This window comes from Peromyscus maniculatus, chromosome 3 (assembly GCF_049852395.1).
Source record: "Peromyscus maniculatus bairdii isolate BWxNUB_F1_BW_parent chromosome 3, HU_Pman_BW_mat_3.1, whole genome shotgun sequence".
Taxonomy (NCBI): Eukaryota; Metazoa; Chordata; class Mammalia; order Rodentia; family Cricetidae; genus Peromyscus; species Peromyscus maniculatus.
The window spans coordinates 58,284,480-58,301,829 of NC_134854.1; the positions used below are offsets into that span (position 1 = coordinate 58,284,480).

General features: G+C 37.6%; 1 protein-coding gene across 2 annotated transcripts in view; it reads left to right on the top strand.

Annotated features, from left to right (window-relative positions):
* Chchd3 (coiled-coil-helix-coiled-coil-helix domain containing 3) overlaps positions 1 to 17,350 on the top strand; it is a 281,206-nt gene that overhangs the window by 170,890 nt on the left and 92,966 nt on the right. The window contains exons 5-6 of one of the 2 annotated variants that reach the window (XM_042273011.2): positions 4,154 to 4,168; positions 5,219 to 5,302. In XM_042273011.2, coding sequence (XP_042128945.1) covers positions 4,154 to 4,168; positions 5,219 to 5,302 — 99 coding nt within the window. The remainder of the gene's footprint in view (positions 1 to 4,153; positions 4,169 to 5,218; positions 5,303 to 17,350) is intronic. The other variant, XM_042273012.2, reaches the window with a different exon arrangement.

Genomic DNA, 17,350 nt, shown 5'->3' on the forward strand with positions numbered 1-17,350 from the left:
AGTGTGTGGTAAACTATACCCTTTGAATCTTTTTCTTTTTATATGAGCATATAATTTTATTGAGATAATATATATTAATCTTCACACATAATTTTGACAAGAATAAAGTTCCACTCTTGCTCTTATTTGCTTATCTTCTTACATGAGTTGTGAGGACAGATACAGCTGCCTGCCACATATTATCCCTATCAATGTGAACCCTGAATCACTCCCAGCTCATTATGTCTGTATTTTAGAAGGGTTGAAGATTTAGAATGAAAGAAAATGTGGCGGTAGGGTGTGCCTATTGAGAACTCCTTTAAAAAGTAGCCCTAGTAATGCCTGCATTCATGGTATCATCTTATGGACACCGAGCAGGTACCGGCTTTGCTTTCCACCCTGAGTTTCCAACATCAGCCCTGGCATTTCGAGGGCTTTCATATGCCTATACTGTGACCAAATCATTGTGACATCACCAAGTTCCTAGTGCCATTATCTTGTGCCATCTCTGAGCCATACCACAGCTAAGAGGGCATAGCAATGCCAAAAAGTTTGAGCTATGAAGAGTTTCCAAAGAATATACGTGGGAAGGTAAAGTTCTTATCAACACACTATGTCTTGCCCATGTCCCTATGTTCTCTTGTATTGACATTATTGTACCTTTTGTTGTGAAGCACCTTCAAACTTTTTCTGAAAAGAGACAAGTCTATAAAGAGGTAAGTGTGTGTCTGTCAATGTTTAGTGACCAACAACTAGTTAAAACATCAAAATATTTGTTTGGGGTTCATAAAATTTGATTTCCTTTTTTGTTTGATTGTCTTGATTATGGGAGATTGGATTTCCATAACAATCTGCGTTAGCATATTCTGTCTTATTTTCAAGCTCAATCATGCTGTCCCAAACCTAGCATGATCTGAAAACTAATCAGTGTAGGTTTTTTTTCTAGGAATAGCTAAAGAAGGTGGGCAAAGACTTTATATTCATCTTTCTCTCAGGAAATGATCCCACCTTAACAGCAAATAATGTTCTAATCCTCTTTGTTTTTATTTGTTCATTTGCAACGATTCTGTGTCTGAAGTTTTATTTCTTTGCAGTCCGTTTACTGCTTTCTCTTAAGCTGAGTGTGACTCTCCATACTCAGCAGCCATTAGCTTAGCCAACATATCCTCGGCTTATTTAAGTTTCACGATTCATCTCGTGTGACTTTTCTGCCCAGCATCCTATTAACTGTTTGAAAGCAATGTGCCATTGAAGTGTTGTGGCCATGTTTCTTGCTTTGTTATTCTCCCCAGTGGATCTCCAGCTATTGATTCTGTTTGCAGTTGAGGGAAGATTTGTGATGTTGCCTCGAGTTTGATGCTGTCGGTCTTTGGTGATAGCTCCCTCTTAGGTCTTCAGTATGTTTCCGACATGTGGTGTGTTGCTTTCAAACTTTTTCGAGCATTATATCTTTTCACATCTTTTATTTAGGTTGAGAGCAGCTCTTCAAAAGTAAATTTGTTCACTCTTTCTATGTTCAGAATAGATTCAACAATACACTTGTAATTGAATTTCCTTAGTGTTTTTAAAATATCCTTATGGCACATACTTATTGCATTTTTTTTCCAGATAAATCTTAACCATCTAAACAAAAATTTTTGTGGTACTCTTATTTTAATAACCATGTTGGGTAATATCCTTTGAGTGGAAGGAAAAGCAGGTGTTAGTATATTAAGGGTATAGGAAGTAATTTCTCTGATATTATAACTGTACAGGTTGTTCAATTTTGAAATTGTATATAATTACTTAATACTTGACTCTTTAGCATTCAGTATCAGAGGCCAGGCATAGTAAGGCACACCTTCAATCCCAACACTCAGGAGGCAGAGGCAGGCAGATTTCTGAGTTTGAGGTTATCCTGGTCTACACAGGGAGTTCCAGGAAAGCCAGAGCTATTACACAGAGAAACCCTTTCTCAAAAAACAAACAAATAAAAATCTCTTTCAGTTGATGTTTCCATAGTTCAGGATAAATGTATTCATACTGATATTTAAGTTTCTTTCCGGTTATAGAAGTAAGATCTATTCATTGTGGATAATAAAGAATAGTCCAGATAAGAAGTATTGCCTCATTGTACATCATAGCCACTGCTAGCATTTCAGCATGGTTTACACTTTACACATCTTTATAACACATACTCCAGTTTCTGTCCTCCACCTCTGCTTCCCTCTCCATCCTTTCTTGCTTAAAGTAAAGAACTATCTCCACTTGTATTTTGACTTGTAACCCCCCACTACACACTCAGTGGATATTTTGATTATTTAAAATTCATTTTTTAAAATATCAGTTTTTAATGATTCCTAATGTCTGATCATGTGGCTAGGTCAACATCTTTGATTTTATCTTTTGCTAAAATCTTTGTGATTACTTTTCTATTTTTGGGCCTTATCTTATTTCCTTAAACTCTGTTATTTTTCCTTTGTTGTCTATTTACATAATTCTTTTTCTTAGATACTTGACTCTTCAACATTCAGTATCAGAGGCCAGGCATAGTAAGGCACACCTTCAGTCCCAACACTCAGGAGGCAGAGGCAGGCAGATTTCTGAATTTGAGGTCATCTTGGTCTACACAGGGAGTTCCAGGAAAGCCAGAGCTGTTACACAGAGAAACCCTTTCTCAAAAAAACAAACAAATAAAAATATGAACTTTTTAATCTTATCTTAATATCTGCTACAGTTGAATGCTTTAAAGTAAAATTATCTTGTCAGTAAGAGTAACAATGTTTATGGACAACTATTGCCATGTTGCAGTTTGGCTGGACATTTTCTAACATATCTACTTTTTTCTATTTCAGAAGTGTTTAAGATATACTTGTTGTTACTAGTCTTTCTCCCTTGCCTTTTAGTGCATGTATTATTTTTTAGTGTATATATAATTTAGGTATCCGATTGATTTGGGGTTCGTCTCCTTACAGCCTAGCAGCCCTGCAGTGAGTGTATTCTCATGCTGCCAGAATTGCTAAGAAAGTCCCCAAATAGAGAAAGTTCACATTTTTGTGGCTGTGTACAATTTTAAGAATTGCTGTGTGTTGTCAAATTAATGCTTGAAATGCTTAGGCCATTTATATATCTGACAAGCAATACAGATGAAAACCCACTTTCCTGTGTTCTTGCCAGTATTGATGATTATAATCTTATATTTTGTCAATTTGGAAGATGAATAATACAGCACTTTTTTAATCTTTATTCTTTGATTCTGCACCTGTATTGTTTTTTGTACCATTATTATCTGTAAATGGATGTGAATTGTATCATTTTTGGCTTTTGTTAAGAAGGATAAGGTTTACTATTTAAATGAAGTTCCTTCTATAGTAGTGATGTTAACTTTCACAGTTATATCTTCGTGTTTTTGTCCTCTTTGTCACTGGCCTATTATTATTATTATTATTATTATTATTATTATTTTGGTCTATGAATGTTGTGAATGCAGTAATTTTCAGTTTTATTTATTTATATTGTCAGTATGCATATTGAATTTAGTTTTTTCTCTTTAGATCAGTTGATCTTAACCTGTGGGTTGTGACCACTTTGGAGAGATAGGTGTTGAACGACCCTTTCACAGAGGTCACTTAAGACCATTGGAAAACACAGATATTTAAATTATGATTCATAACAGTTATAAATGATAGTTATGAAGTAGCCACGAAAATAATTTTATGATTGGGGGATCACCGCAACATGGGGAACTGTATAAAAGGGTCACAGCATTAGGAAGATTGAGAACACAGATTTAGGTGATATTTTTTCTCACTTTGCATTATTTGTTAAAGCTTTTTCTTACATTTTTTTCCTTTGTGATTCTAAAAGACTAGTAAAGTTGTTACCGTACCTACCAAGAAAATATAGATTACTTGAATATGAATGTCTTTTTATTTAATCTTAGTACTATATGTTTCTTATTGTTCATATGGTTTCAAGTAGCATAAACATGTCATTTGAAACTTGGTACTTAACCTTTAAGAGCACAATGACACTTAAATGTATTCTAAATTAGCACATCTTGTATTTCCCCATTATTATGAGGATTATTTGGGTTTGTATTTTTAATATCTTCTGCCAAATTTAAGGGGAAAGTGGTATATACACATGTATGTATATATTGCTAAATATCTGTTTAATTTTTAACATGCTGCAGGATATTGAAGATAAAGTAAGTAACAATGACAAAAACTACAAATGAGCAAATGGATTAATGTAAACTAAACAAAAACTTGACTGAACAGTTACTGTTGTAGAGTGAGCCAAGCAACACTTTACAAAGGAATATGAAAATATACAGAGATGGAAATGCCAAAATACATTGATTTCTTCTAAGTAGCAGTCCAACATCTATTTATCCTTCACTGAACACACAACTGTTGCTATAATAATGTGGTTACTGTGAAGTAATATTATAAAGAGAGGTCTTTTCTGTTTCAGGACCAAAGATCACTTTAGCATAATTACGGATACCAAACAACAGTTTAAAAATGTGTGTATTCATTCTAACTAACCTTGACATCCACAAGTAGAAATCTTTATTAGTTTTATAAGGAATTTCAGAGTATTGCTTTCTTAAGTTTATAAAATAAGTTCTTGTAAATTGCTATCATAACTAAATGTCTTAAATTACTTTATTTTACTTATTATCTTAAAATTTTCAAATGAAGAATAAGCCATGATTATGGTTTCTCCATACTTTAAGCTGCTACTTCTTTGTGTGTAAGGAAATGAAATGAACACATGCATCTACATACAGATTGCACTGATCAATTAAGGGTTCTCCAATGTAAGGTTCATGTGCATGTGCTATTTCGGCAGTGTTTTGGTTATTTATTCAGGATTAGCAAGCATGTATCTAATTTCAAGTATCAGATCAAAGTTTCATTGTGCAGACTATTACTCCTTAAAATTACTCTTTGAAAGATAAGTTAAATAAGACAGTCTGCTCTACACTGTATTCTGACATTTCCAAATACATTTGGACAAAGTAGGACACAGCTGTTAAAGTAAGAAAAAAAATAAAACAATGCAGTTTTATTCTTTACATATAGATGCAGCAATCATCATCATATTAATATTTTTCTATGGCAGAGACCTAATAGACTGCAATGAACGTCAGCTCTGTATATATTCATAAAGCAGTTTCTGCCTGAGTTTTGCTTTGTGGTTGCTGCTTTTGCCTTTTCTCAATATAGTATACTCCTCGTGTCTTTTTTAGGCTCGGCAGCTGGAAGAGAAAGATCGAGTGATACGGAAGCAGGATGCCTTCTACAAAGAGCAGCTGGCCAGACTGGAGGAGAGGGTATGGCTATTTCCTATCATCGCTTCTCTTCTCACTGCATCTGTAGCTCCCCCTATATTTGTTTAAAAACCAACAATTAGCACTACAGTTCCTTGTCCTGGTTAAGAAGTGAGGAGGCCAAGCAGCTATGTCATTGTCTCCAAGAATGTCATTTTGTGTGTTTGTGAGGTTGGGTTAATGTTTGTTGTGTTTTCTGTACCCAAGAACTCTCTCACATAATTTATCTTATATAATGTGTTGTTTTCTGCCTCTCCCCAGGCCAAACAGCAGCCATTTTTTTAACTTCCCCAAACATTGTCTATAGTACATTTGAGTGCATTCTTGGACATGGTACTGCTATTTGTCATATTGGGGATTTTAGATGTTGTTTGTTCATCTATTTTCTTTGTGACTTTGAAACATTGTCTGTCTTGAATTCACTACACATCTAAGGATGACTTTGAACTTCTAATCTTCCTGCCTACACTTTGAGTGCTAGGATTACACATGTGTGCCAGCATACTTGGCTTGAGGTGGTCCTGTTTTGAAGGATATGCTTTCAATGAAAACCCCATTTTGCCGGGCGGTGGTGGCGCACGCCTTTAATCCCAGCACTCGGGAGGCAGAGCCAGGCGGATCTCCGTGAGTTCGAGGCCAGCCTGGGCTACCAAGTGAGTTCCAGGAAAGGCGCAAAGCTACACAGAGAAACCCTGTCTCGAAAAACCAAAAAAAAAAAAAAAAAAGAAAGAAAACCCCATTTTGTTGCAGTTACAGCTTACAATTCAGTGTCTCCTTCAAGAGTGGTAACAGGAGCTATAAATATATAGGGCTTAGAGGAGAGATGTAAGTGAGGAGGCATATGCCTCATCAGCCTGTATTTAAAAATGGACCAAAGCACAGCAGAGGGATCGGGACTAGAGGAATACAAGACAATGGTTTAAGGATGATGTTTTAACATTTTGTTAGAACCCCTGTTCAGTGAAATTGATTTGGTGCTTAGATTACCTTTATATAGAATCCATGGAATTGCAAAGTGATCCAAAATTTGATTTATTTAGAATATGACATTTGATCAAATGTAGGGAAAGAAAGAAATGCAACATTTAATTCTCCTCAATGTAGCTATTTGTATTTCAAACATATCTCCTTGTCTTCTTCCCTGTTGCAGGTCAGCACATCTTGACACTTACACACCTGATGTGTGTCAGGTGCTGGGTTTCGTGCCCTAGACGGATAAGCTAAATGTCTACTTTCATGGAGCTTAAAGTCAGTTATACATAGTATATGGCAGCATAGATGATGAGGAAAATAGTAACTTAGCAGGACATAGGAGTCCCTCAGCCAAGTGTAAGCCTGGGCTTGCATGAAGAAGGAAGAGCTATATAATGGGATATCAAGGAACAGGCCTTTAGTCAGAGGGAAGCAAGCCAGGGTCACTCCTGAGATTGGGGTGTACTAGGCACATATGGGAAGGACAGAAGAAGCCTGTCCATCAGCAAACAGGTGGCTATCTTGGGCAAAAGTTGAATCAAGGGAGGCTTGACAAAAGATTAATTTAGAATTGGGATGGCAAGCCAGGCATGGTGGCACACACCAGTTAGCTCAGCACTTGGGAGATGAATCCAGGAGGATCAGGAGTTCAAAGTCCTCCGCAGCTGCACAGCCGGTTGGAGGTTACATTGAGCTACATGAGAACCCTATGGGAGTGGGGTTGCAGGGGAGGGAGGAGGTAATTGGATGGCCGTAGCTACTGGGGTGCTAGCAGTGATGATGAACAAGTTTCTGATTGTGCAAGCCAAAGGGAGAGACCAGGTTTGATCATAGTTTTGACAGTGAGTCAAAGAAAGGCTTAGATATAATCTAGGTCTAGTGTTATAACTAAGAAGGTAGATGTGTCTATAGGGAGGATTACACAGATGTCACTTAGGATATGGGAGGTAGAGTACCTAAGGGGTTTGGTTTGGGAATTATTTATGGTGCTTCTTAAAATGTTCAAGTAGAGATGTTGAGTAGACATACTATGGAATGATTTAGAGAATGAATCAGTGATAAAATCCCCACAGTAAATATTTTAGCTTACACGTGGGCTTCATTTCATCCTCTTATGTCTCCCTCTGTAATGTAGAAGCGAAAGGGACTGTATGTGTACTGAAGTTCAAATCTTGTGTAATTTTACATCATAAAATTAAAAAAATTAATCATACATTCTTAGGACTGTCCCAACCAGCAAGTGAGCTTGACTTGATATGTAGGTTGCACTCTTCAGAAGTGCCATTTAGAGAACCAGTTCTGATGTCATTGTCTTTCCTTCACAGACTATGTAATGAAAATCCTAGCCTCTCAGTTTCTCCAGCCGCTAGGAGGAGGGAGTATTATTTGTATCACTGGCTTGTTAAAATGATCTGAATAAAGGAGTGTAGCATGCATAATACCTTGAGTTCAATCTCAACTAATACCCCTGCCATAATAAAAGATGACAGGACAGCTCTTTACAAACTGGACAGAACTTATCAAATGGAGCTGTTTTCATTATAGGATATATATATATATATATATATATATATATATATATATATATATAAAATTTTTTTCATTGTCCGTGAGATTCTAGTAGTTGTAAAATCACTTAAATGTCAGTCAGCCTCCTCATGACTTCTACCCAGTCCTGTAAAGCCCTGTTTTTGTTTATTATTAATATTTCTAGAGGACTTGTCATTTTGTCCAGGTGGGTTTCATCTATGATTACGTGAAGGATATTCAGTCTATAACTAGGCATTTTGTAAAACTTATGAAGGCATTTTCTTTTGTATTGTTAATGGTTGTGAAGATACACTGTATAAGCATTTCTGTTGGGATTTCTAAACATACTCGGTGTTAAAAAGTATAAAAGTGCTGAACTGAATGGTACTTAATATAAGAAAAAAATGATAATATGAGTGTGGGAATCATCTGTTTACAGTCCAGTCTTTTATTCTTTCTGGAACCAGCATTCCAAAGTCCTAGGTATTGAAACTTTGACAGGTCCTCTTTTCCCAGTCAGTCAAGGTCACAGACTGTCCAGCTAGCTTTGGGACAGATCAGACAGTAAACTCTAGCTCTTGAGAGAGTTAGAAACATCATGTTTAAATTTGTGGCCTAAAGGGAGCTTGAGGAACATGATTCTTACTTAAGAGCCCCAAAGAATATTAACTCCTGGTTGACAGTTTGCCCAGAGGAAGCCTAGAGCAACCCCTAGAGAAGACTCGGATGTGTTTTCAAGGGACTGGTCCAAGTCCCTCCAGCAGTTATTTTCTATTTTCACGATTTTATTGAGGTATAATTGATTGACAGATCTGTAATGCTTTATCGTCTCTGTGATAATTATACATTTTATAGTAATTGTGATTGAATATATATGTTAAACACATTTTATACTTTGTCTCATTTTATCCTCACAAATAACTGTGAGGCTGCCCACTCCGTGAATGTCCTGAAGCTGAAAGCAACTTGCCCCAAGAATATAAAGCCAGAAGATTGTCAATAGATCTGGTTTTGAGTCAGCTTCCTCAGCAGCCCTGGGAGCCAGGATGCAGTTGTTTTTAAAATGTATGAGTTTCTGCTTAAGTTGTTAAGTCTGGCTGGTTAATCCTGTGAGTTAACTCTGTGAGTGCTAAGGTAGCACCTCTGCTTCCGGTGCTTCTTAGGACCAGCTCTTACTATTTCATTACTGCCTCCTCATAACCTGGATGTATTAAACACTCAAAAATATCTCACTTTCTCCTCAGGATTCCAGAGAAACTTTGACCAAAAAAGACGGTTTTCTTTCCCTAGAAACTGCAGTATGATGAAATGCCCAGTGGTATTTCACTGTCGGCTTTTGGTGCTTTCCCTTCAGAGGGGAGTCTGTAGTCACTTGAGCAGTTTGGTATCCTTGAGATGTCCCTGCATTCATCTTGACTCCTGTAGCATAGTCTGCCTTTTGGAAAGAAAATAGACTTTCTCTTGGTAAATTGTTTTGGTGGATAATTTGTTTGAAATGGGTTGCTGGCACATTCTTAAGGAAAATGTGTTTTTGCCAGCAATTCATTGATTCTATGGGAGAAAAGATAGGTTGTTATCAGTTGGAAAACATGAAAGTCAAAGCCACACTAGGTGGAGTCCTTACAGGATGAAGGCCCCTGTATCCCCAGGGCATCTTGAAAACTTGATCCCTTTGAGGGTTCCAGTGTCATACACGTATAACGTTTTAATTTTTCAAATAAAGTTGAATTAATTCTTTGTACTGAACCAACCACTTTGTTCTCTTAAAGATGATGGGGTTTGGCAGCATGCAGGTGAGCTGTAAAAGCCCTGGTGCCCTTAGGAGCTTAATGTGGTACAGGTTTAGTGTTCAGATCAACCTGGTCCTGTGGCACATATTACTTGCATTTTATAGACTCCTGGTTTCAGTAGTGATATGCATACACTTGCAACAAACTACCTAGAATTAACACAGAAAGGGAATTGCACCAGCTGAGTGGAAGAGGACATTGAAAGGGAATAATGAAAAAATAAATTACCATTAAGAAGTAAAATATATTACTGGCTTGTCACCTGGAGAGAGTTGCTAATTAAATTATAAGGTCATACTTCCATCAAATGAGCAACTTTTTTAAAACACCTCACTTCCGGTGGGTGGCATATCTTCAGCCGCATCAGAACATGTCGGGCCCATCTGTGTGATTAATTGGTGATGGGATTGCTTCACTTTTGTCAGTTGATATTTTTACCTATGTTCCTTTGTGGAAAGCTTGGAAGAAGGGTGGAAACAATGCTAACTGGTAATCTGAGAAGCAGAATAGGTTATTGGGCACCTGATGTACTACGTATGGGGGAAAAACTATTATGTACTTTTACTACCAGATGAAATGTGCCATTGAAAAGTATCTTCAGTGAAGCCAGGGTAGCAAAGGGATCGAGTCACTAAAATCTGAGATACTAAAATACCAATAATCATTTTGGAAGGGGGAGATATTCGATTGCCTTACTGGACTTGAAATAAACAAAAGCCCATCTTTGCTGTTTTCCTCACTGAGACACACTGGAAGCCCTCCTGAGTGCTTTTGGGTCAGTGGTAACTCACTGTGGCCAGGAATGGGAGGCGGTGGAGTACTCAGCAGGATAGTGGAAAGCACAGGTCTCCCAGAGGGCCTACATGGGTAAGCTGGTTTGTACCTGCCACCCTGGACAGAGACTTTGTTCCTCGACATTTGGGAATTTTGTATTGGCTTCCTGATTCATGTGGAAATCAGGCCAGATTCCCATGCTCTAGGTAGATAAAGAAAATTGCAGAAACAGAGGCAGTTCTCTGGTCCACACATTGAAGGTATCCAAGACACTGTCGTGTTTGCAGTGCCATTGAGAACAAAGCTGCTTGCAGTATGTTTTATACATTGTGAGTTACATTCTTAAATAAAAGCTGTCTTTTCAAGTGAAGTTTCTAATAAATGCATTCAGATATGATTAGGTAGAAAAATTAATGCAGCCTAGTCCCACCATGGCTTTTGTTACTACGGCTGACACAGTGAGCCATTTTACACTCTGACCTGTTTCGTAGAGGGTTATTATTACAGATATTTTGAAAAGTAGCAAGCAGTATGAGTTGATGTCACTTCACCCCCTTCACTTGCAATTTCATTCTCTCGGGGGAGAAAAATCAATACAGTTGAGTAGATATGGGGTCTTTTCAATTCATTATTCAACAAATCCTCCAAGTATGTTGGCTTTTCTGTTAACCTCTCTGAAATTTCAAATGGGAAATGTGGTTTGAGTAACCTTGAATTGCTTTTTTAATCTGGCTTTAGGGATATAAAACTTACATTTTTTTCCTAGGGTGAGCTTTTAAAGTGTATTCTGTTAAAATGATCCCCTTAACTGCAGCCAGTTCTTCTGTGTCTAACTTTAGAGGAAAGATTTGCAAATCATGGGATCAGCACTTAATTTGGGCTCTATTTACCATGTCGGCTGTCAAGAAGTATTAACCTTAAGGTAAGATGAGAACATGGAGTACAAAGCTGTGAGCTGATGGCACACAGTACACCAGGTATTAAATAGCATTATCCATCCTGCTTGCTACAGTAAATAGGATTCCACTATTATGATGTGTCAGGGCTTTCAGTGAAATCAAATTTACAAGACACTAAACTGCCTTCCTCTCTGCTGAGCAGCTTTATTCTGGGATCTTGCTTTCATATTAATCCAGTTGGTAGGAAATACATGTAGCAGTTGTGCATAGAAATTATAATTTAATGATCTCTTCCTCTTCTCTATTCAGAGATTAGAATGGACCACTGTGCTCTGCAGTGATAGCCACAGGGCTCTGCCAAAGAGATGATGGGGAGTTGGGCTTTAAAGACCTGTGACCTCTTTGTGAGCATTTATAATGATCATCGGTGTGAAGGAGCCAACAATATGGGCTCCCCACTTTGTCAGGGCTCTGCATTGCCTTTGCCTTTGAAAGCCTGTACAGAAAGGTAATCGGATTCTGTTTATCATAATGACTGTGAGGAATGACATGCCACTTGGATGTGTAAAGATAAGGGAAAAAATAATGCCTTGTGAAATCTGGAGGAAGTTCCAGTTGAAAGATTCTGTACAAGTTGTAGAGGCTCAGCAAGCATTTGTGTTTAAAGAGAAAATATACCATCTTTCCTTTCACTGGAATTATTTGGAGGGGGTTGGGGTGAGGAGTTACTGACAAGAATATTGTAGAAAGTAAGGCATTCTGTTTCCTTTCATTGAAATTGAAAAATGGGCTAAAATTTCTGAATTTTAAATATTTTTAAAATATCCAATTTTAAAATTAGTGATTGTTTTGCTTCTTGGTATCTTATTTATAAATTTCAAATGTACTCCATTTAGGCAGTCCAGCCAATGCTTATTTCCTCACTTTGCTGACTGAAAAATTGAAATACATGAGCATTAAATTTTTTAAAGGAAATTGCAGGGCTTGTGTTAGAAAATGCTCTGCAATCCCAATTTTATGTTCAGACCATGAGCCAGCTGTGCCTCTAGAAGAGATTACATTTTAGTACATTAGTTTCAGTTAGAAAGATACATATGGTCATTAAAATATTTGCAAATAGTATTAGCTCCTGGCATTGCCCAAGAAGAAATGCCCATATCTGAACCTGGCATATAAAGTAGGTTTACACTGTACTCTGTATTCAGTGGAGGGAACCCAAATCCAATTTGGCCTCCGAGACTGAGATAGGATTTTTACCTTGGTTATTCTCAGTCAAAATTTGGGGTACTAGAAAGGAATCATTGACATTCACAATTCGTTCAGACCAAATGTATTAAACTCTAACAGTGAACCAGGCGCTGTTCATAGATATGGTGGCATACAAATGGCACAGAGCACCTGTGGATATCTGATACAGAGTTTTTCATTGATAATTGATCCCTGGAGGCTGTGCTGGCTTATTATTTTCTAGAGCCAAAGTGTTTTTTGAAGACTATCTGGTACCCTTGTCCTTTAAAGGTCATAAAATCATGGGATTTTGAGGGGAATTGAATGGATTGAGTGGATACCCCAAGTTAAAGTCTCAGATGAAGATCCTGTGTCTGATGCACTGGGTTGCCTCAAATGGCACTCTCTTAAAAGAAATATTACACACATAGCTTCCATGAAGTCAGATATTAGACACTAGATCAATTCTGAAGATTAATGTCATTGTCAGAGTGGGGTCGGTTCCATAGTCAAATGATTTCAAAAAATGTTGTTTCAATATGTCAGATGTATTTATTTCCCCAGGCATTTGGGCCTTCCAAGATGAGGATGCTGCATGTGATGATTCAGCATTTGACTCGAGCCATAGGACCTTTTCTAGAAACAGTCATTTATCTATTCTTTGAAGTTAATGGGATCTGTGTGCCCTGCATAATGCCAGTATGCCATTTTGAGACCTTGATTGCATCCTAAGATGTGAAGGCAGAAAAGGATTCCAGTCTGTTGTAGAATTCTTGTTCTGAGGACTCAGAGTATCCTGGGATTGCACCTCTTTGCCCTGTTGCTAAAGGGTAGGCAGGTGAGAAGGATGCCTGGTTGAGCATGTTGAAGTGCCTATGAGGTGGCTGTCCCTCTCCCTCTCTGAGTTCTAAGAGAATCTCTAAGAGTCCTTAGCAAAGCTGTGGTCTATAAAGTAAGTAAGTTCTATTTTCTTTCCATTTCCTTACATATTGCTGATTCAGACTTGCTTTCTCTTACCCTCTTCAGAATTGGAAGTGATTTAACTCATGTCAAAATTCAGAATCGTGCCCATGAACCCAAGAGGTGGTTGGGTTCTTCTCTGAAAACTCAGGCCTTGGAGCCCCAGCACATGTGTTAAACATGAGGGCCCATAGAGGAGATTGTCTTTTCTTCTTTCCTTTTATAAATGGAAGGAGAAGGATAATCTAAATGGTAATATTCAGTTATCTTCACAGATTTTGAAAACTTTCACCAGTGCAACCAGGTCTCAGTCTGGCAGAGCAAGCAAAGGACATATCAGCACCCAGTCTTGACGGTCTTTGAGTCACTGGGAGCCTTCAGAGGGTTTGTAGGACCTGCTATTAGTTTGGGAGGCTACTGTGAGGTTTGCTGGCCTGGCCTAGCAAAGGCTGTGTTGTACTCGGAGAATAGGTTGAATGATCAAAGCCAGTAATCACATCCTTTATTATTTAATTTGCCTCAAATTCAGAATGATAGCTCAGGGAACATGGCACTGTACCAGCACTCCATGACCTGTAATGTTCTCATGAGTTCTCTGAGAGTGGGCACTGTCCATTTTCAAGACCCATGCTTGGTACTTAACTGTGTACTCACTGAATATTTATTGAGTAGATGAGTAAAATTGTTTTGGGTAGGTTAGAAATGGCCAGTGTACTTTTACAGTTGGTTCTTCCAGGCCACTTGTAGGAGGCTCAGTTCTAGGCTGCTTTGCCCTGAAGGTTTTCAGACCAGGCAAGGATCTTTCTGCCCCAGTCCTGCGACCCATATTATTGCAACTACATATTTTATTTATATGAAAATTAAAAATCAGGGCAACTACTACTTTTGAAATAAAAAAAGTCACACTGTTCTCATGACACTCTTACTCACTGTTTCAGCATGTATTGAAGGGGTGTTTGGAATCAGTTTTATTTAGAAGTCCAATTCAAAATAGAATGTCTGGTTTCATGTATTATTTCCAAACATGGCTTTGGATGGAGATGTTCCTGGATACCATGACATGTGAAAGTTCTTTGTATTTCATGGGTATTGGCAGGAAACAGTGTTGATTAATATCATCACCAGCACCAATGCAGTATCTCAAGCATCTCCTTGTCATGTGTTTTAAGTTTCAAATTTTTTCAGATTTTGGAATGGTTGTGCTGATGTAGTAAGCTACCTTGGGGTGAGACCTATGCTTAAACACAGAATTTGTTTTTCATGTACATAGACCCTGAAGGTCTACCTTCAGTTTTTAGAAAGATAGTTCTATTGATTCTTTGAGAATTTCATACATATGTTGAATACATTTTGATTACATTTACTCCCCTTCCATATTCACCCCTCTCCTTTCATACCCCCTCTTTCCCATTTTGTGTCTTTTTTTTTTATAACAACCCAGTGAATCTAGTTTGTGCTGCCCATACACTCATGGTGTCGAGTATCTATTGGAATATGGTGTATCTACCTGTGGTCACAACCTTAAAGAAAGCTGACTCCACTCTTCAGAGACCCATCAATTGTCAGTAGCCCTCAGGTAGGGGCCACCTTCATTTTTAATAGAAACCCATCAAACAAGATCAAGTACAGACTTTTCCACTTGTGAAATCTTATTAACACACAGAAAGCTTTCAGTTTGGAAGCATTTTGAATTTTTGTGTTAATGTTGCTCAATCCATACCATCCATAAGGGATCATCATAAGCCAGTAGGGCCCAAAATGATTTAACATGACACTGTGCTTTTGTGGGGGTGGGTGCAGAAGAAAAGGTGCGTCCTCACTTCCTTCCCTGTGGGGCGTTTACCCATCACCCCCACAGCTTCCCAGAGTTTTCTTTAGTGCGAGCAGCAGGAAATATTAGATAGAAGGATTTATAGCAGAGAATCTTGTGGAGATAAACAGATAGAAAATAAAGGATAGCCTCGAGAGGGCCTGGAACCTATTCCAACGGGCCCGGACTGTCTCTGGTCCAGAGTTTTTATAGAGACACCAAGGGGTGGAGCAAAAGACCTCCTCCCCCAGCACAGCCAAGTGCAGGCCATCTCAGACACCTGCACTCAGGCCCGTGGTCCTGATCATCCTCTATTTGGACCTGCTGGGTAAAGCCACGAGGAACCCCAGAACGGGCTCCCACAGGTCCCCCCTTCTTAATATATAAAAAAATAACTATTAATGGCTTACAGCAATCTCCATAGCTGTTACACCTCCCAGTATGGGAGTAGAGGATGATATAGATGGCATTTCTCTTTTGAATTAGGTCCAAGGTGACCACAGCAGTCTTAGCTGCCTCAAGCCCTTTCTAAACCAAAACTCTTAAGGCGACTACAAACTTAAAGAATCCCTTAGCTTCATCATTACCATTAACAGGTTAACAAATATTGCTATACATAGTCACAATTCTCTCAATCTTACAACTCAAAGCAAACTCTTAACCATTAGAATTAGCATATATGGTGCTATATATAGTTAACAATTTTCTCCGTCTTACAACTTTAACTCAGTCATTTGAATTTTCTTGTTAACAGAACATAGGAAAAACTTCGATGTATTCTCAAACTTAAGCATTTCCTCAATTCCACAAAGCCAGGGTGCATTAATATCAATAGGTTTCTGCGAACATAATTCAATCTCATAGCTCCTCCTTTTCTTTATAATTTTTAAGCAAAATCTCAAGCCTAGTTAGAAAACCCAAACTTTTCTGTTTAAACAGTTCCATTTGTAACACAAAACCAGTTCCATAAGTAATTCCATTTTTACATAAACAGTTCCACAAAACAATTCATAAATCACCAGTTAATAAAGCATATATGCATACACAAAATTGCATCTCGATTCTAAGTAGAAATACATTTCTTCATTTAAACAGTTCCATTTTTAACCCAATTCCAGAAAACTGTTCCTAGGTCATTACTATAAGTAAGCTCAAAATTGTCCCATTGCAATGAAATCTCTATTGTTCATTTCATTTAAGTACCAAAATTCAAATGATAAATATTGGTACTAGCCTTCCAAATTTGAAGAAATCCATAACCAAAATGTTTTTGTAATTTTATCTCATTTTAAGTTCAAAAAGTTCAAACAAGAAATAAATTCTGGTATCAGGCTTTCACTTCCAAATATGAAGAGACGTTTTTCAACCAAAACTTTTTGCAGTTAATAATTTTTTTTTTCAAACAAGTGTCTCTGCAACTTTTGTTCTCACAGACAGACCTTTTTAGTTATAGTAAGATTTTAAACCGCACCGTTTTTGCTGTTAGCTCAGGTTTTTCTGTGCTGCGTTGATATTCCATAGATCTCAGCTGCAGATGCCTTGTGCTGGTTCTGGCGTCCGCCATTCTTAGCTTCTTAGCGGCTTCTGGAGCTTTTGAAACCATTCCGACTGCCTACCTTGCAGTCTACTAGGACACTATCTCCTGTGTCTCAGGTGTTTTCACCATATACATTAATAGACTCACATTTAACATTTATACTTTACAAATCCACATAACATGTGCTTAAGCATAAACTCACTCAACATTTACACATTTTTACAAACTCACATATTAACATCTACTTATTTATACTTTAAGGAAACTATAGAACTACTTTAGCAAATATATTTCTTATTCTCATACTTATATTCATTCCATCTTATTTCTTATTTAAACTTACATTTACAACTAGCATCTTACAAGCTTATTACTACATGTCTTAAGACTACCTTTGATACTTCTTACAAGCTTATATTCTTAAAGGAACTCTATAGATCTATTTTACAAACTTATATAGGCTACCATTAGCATATATCTAACTTAGCAAACACCTAAAGATTTCTTAACAGATCTAACAAGACAGAATTTTTACAAACTCACATATCTTAT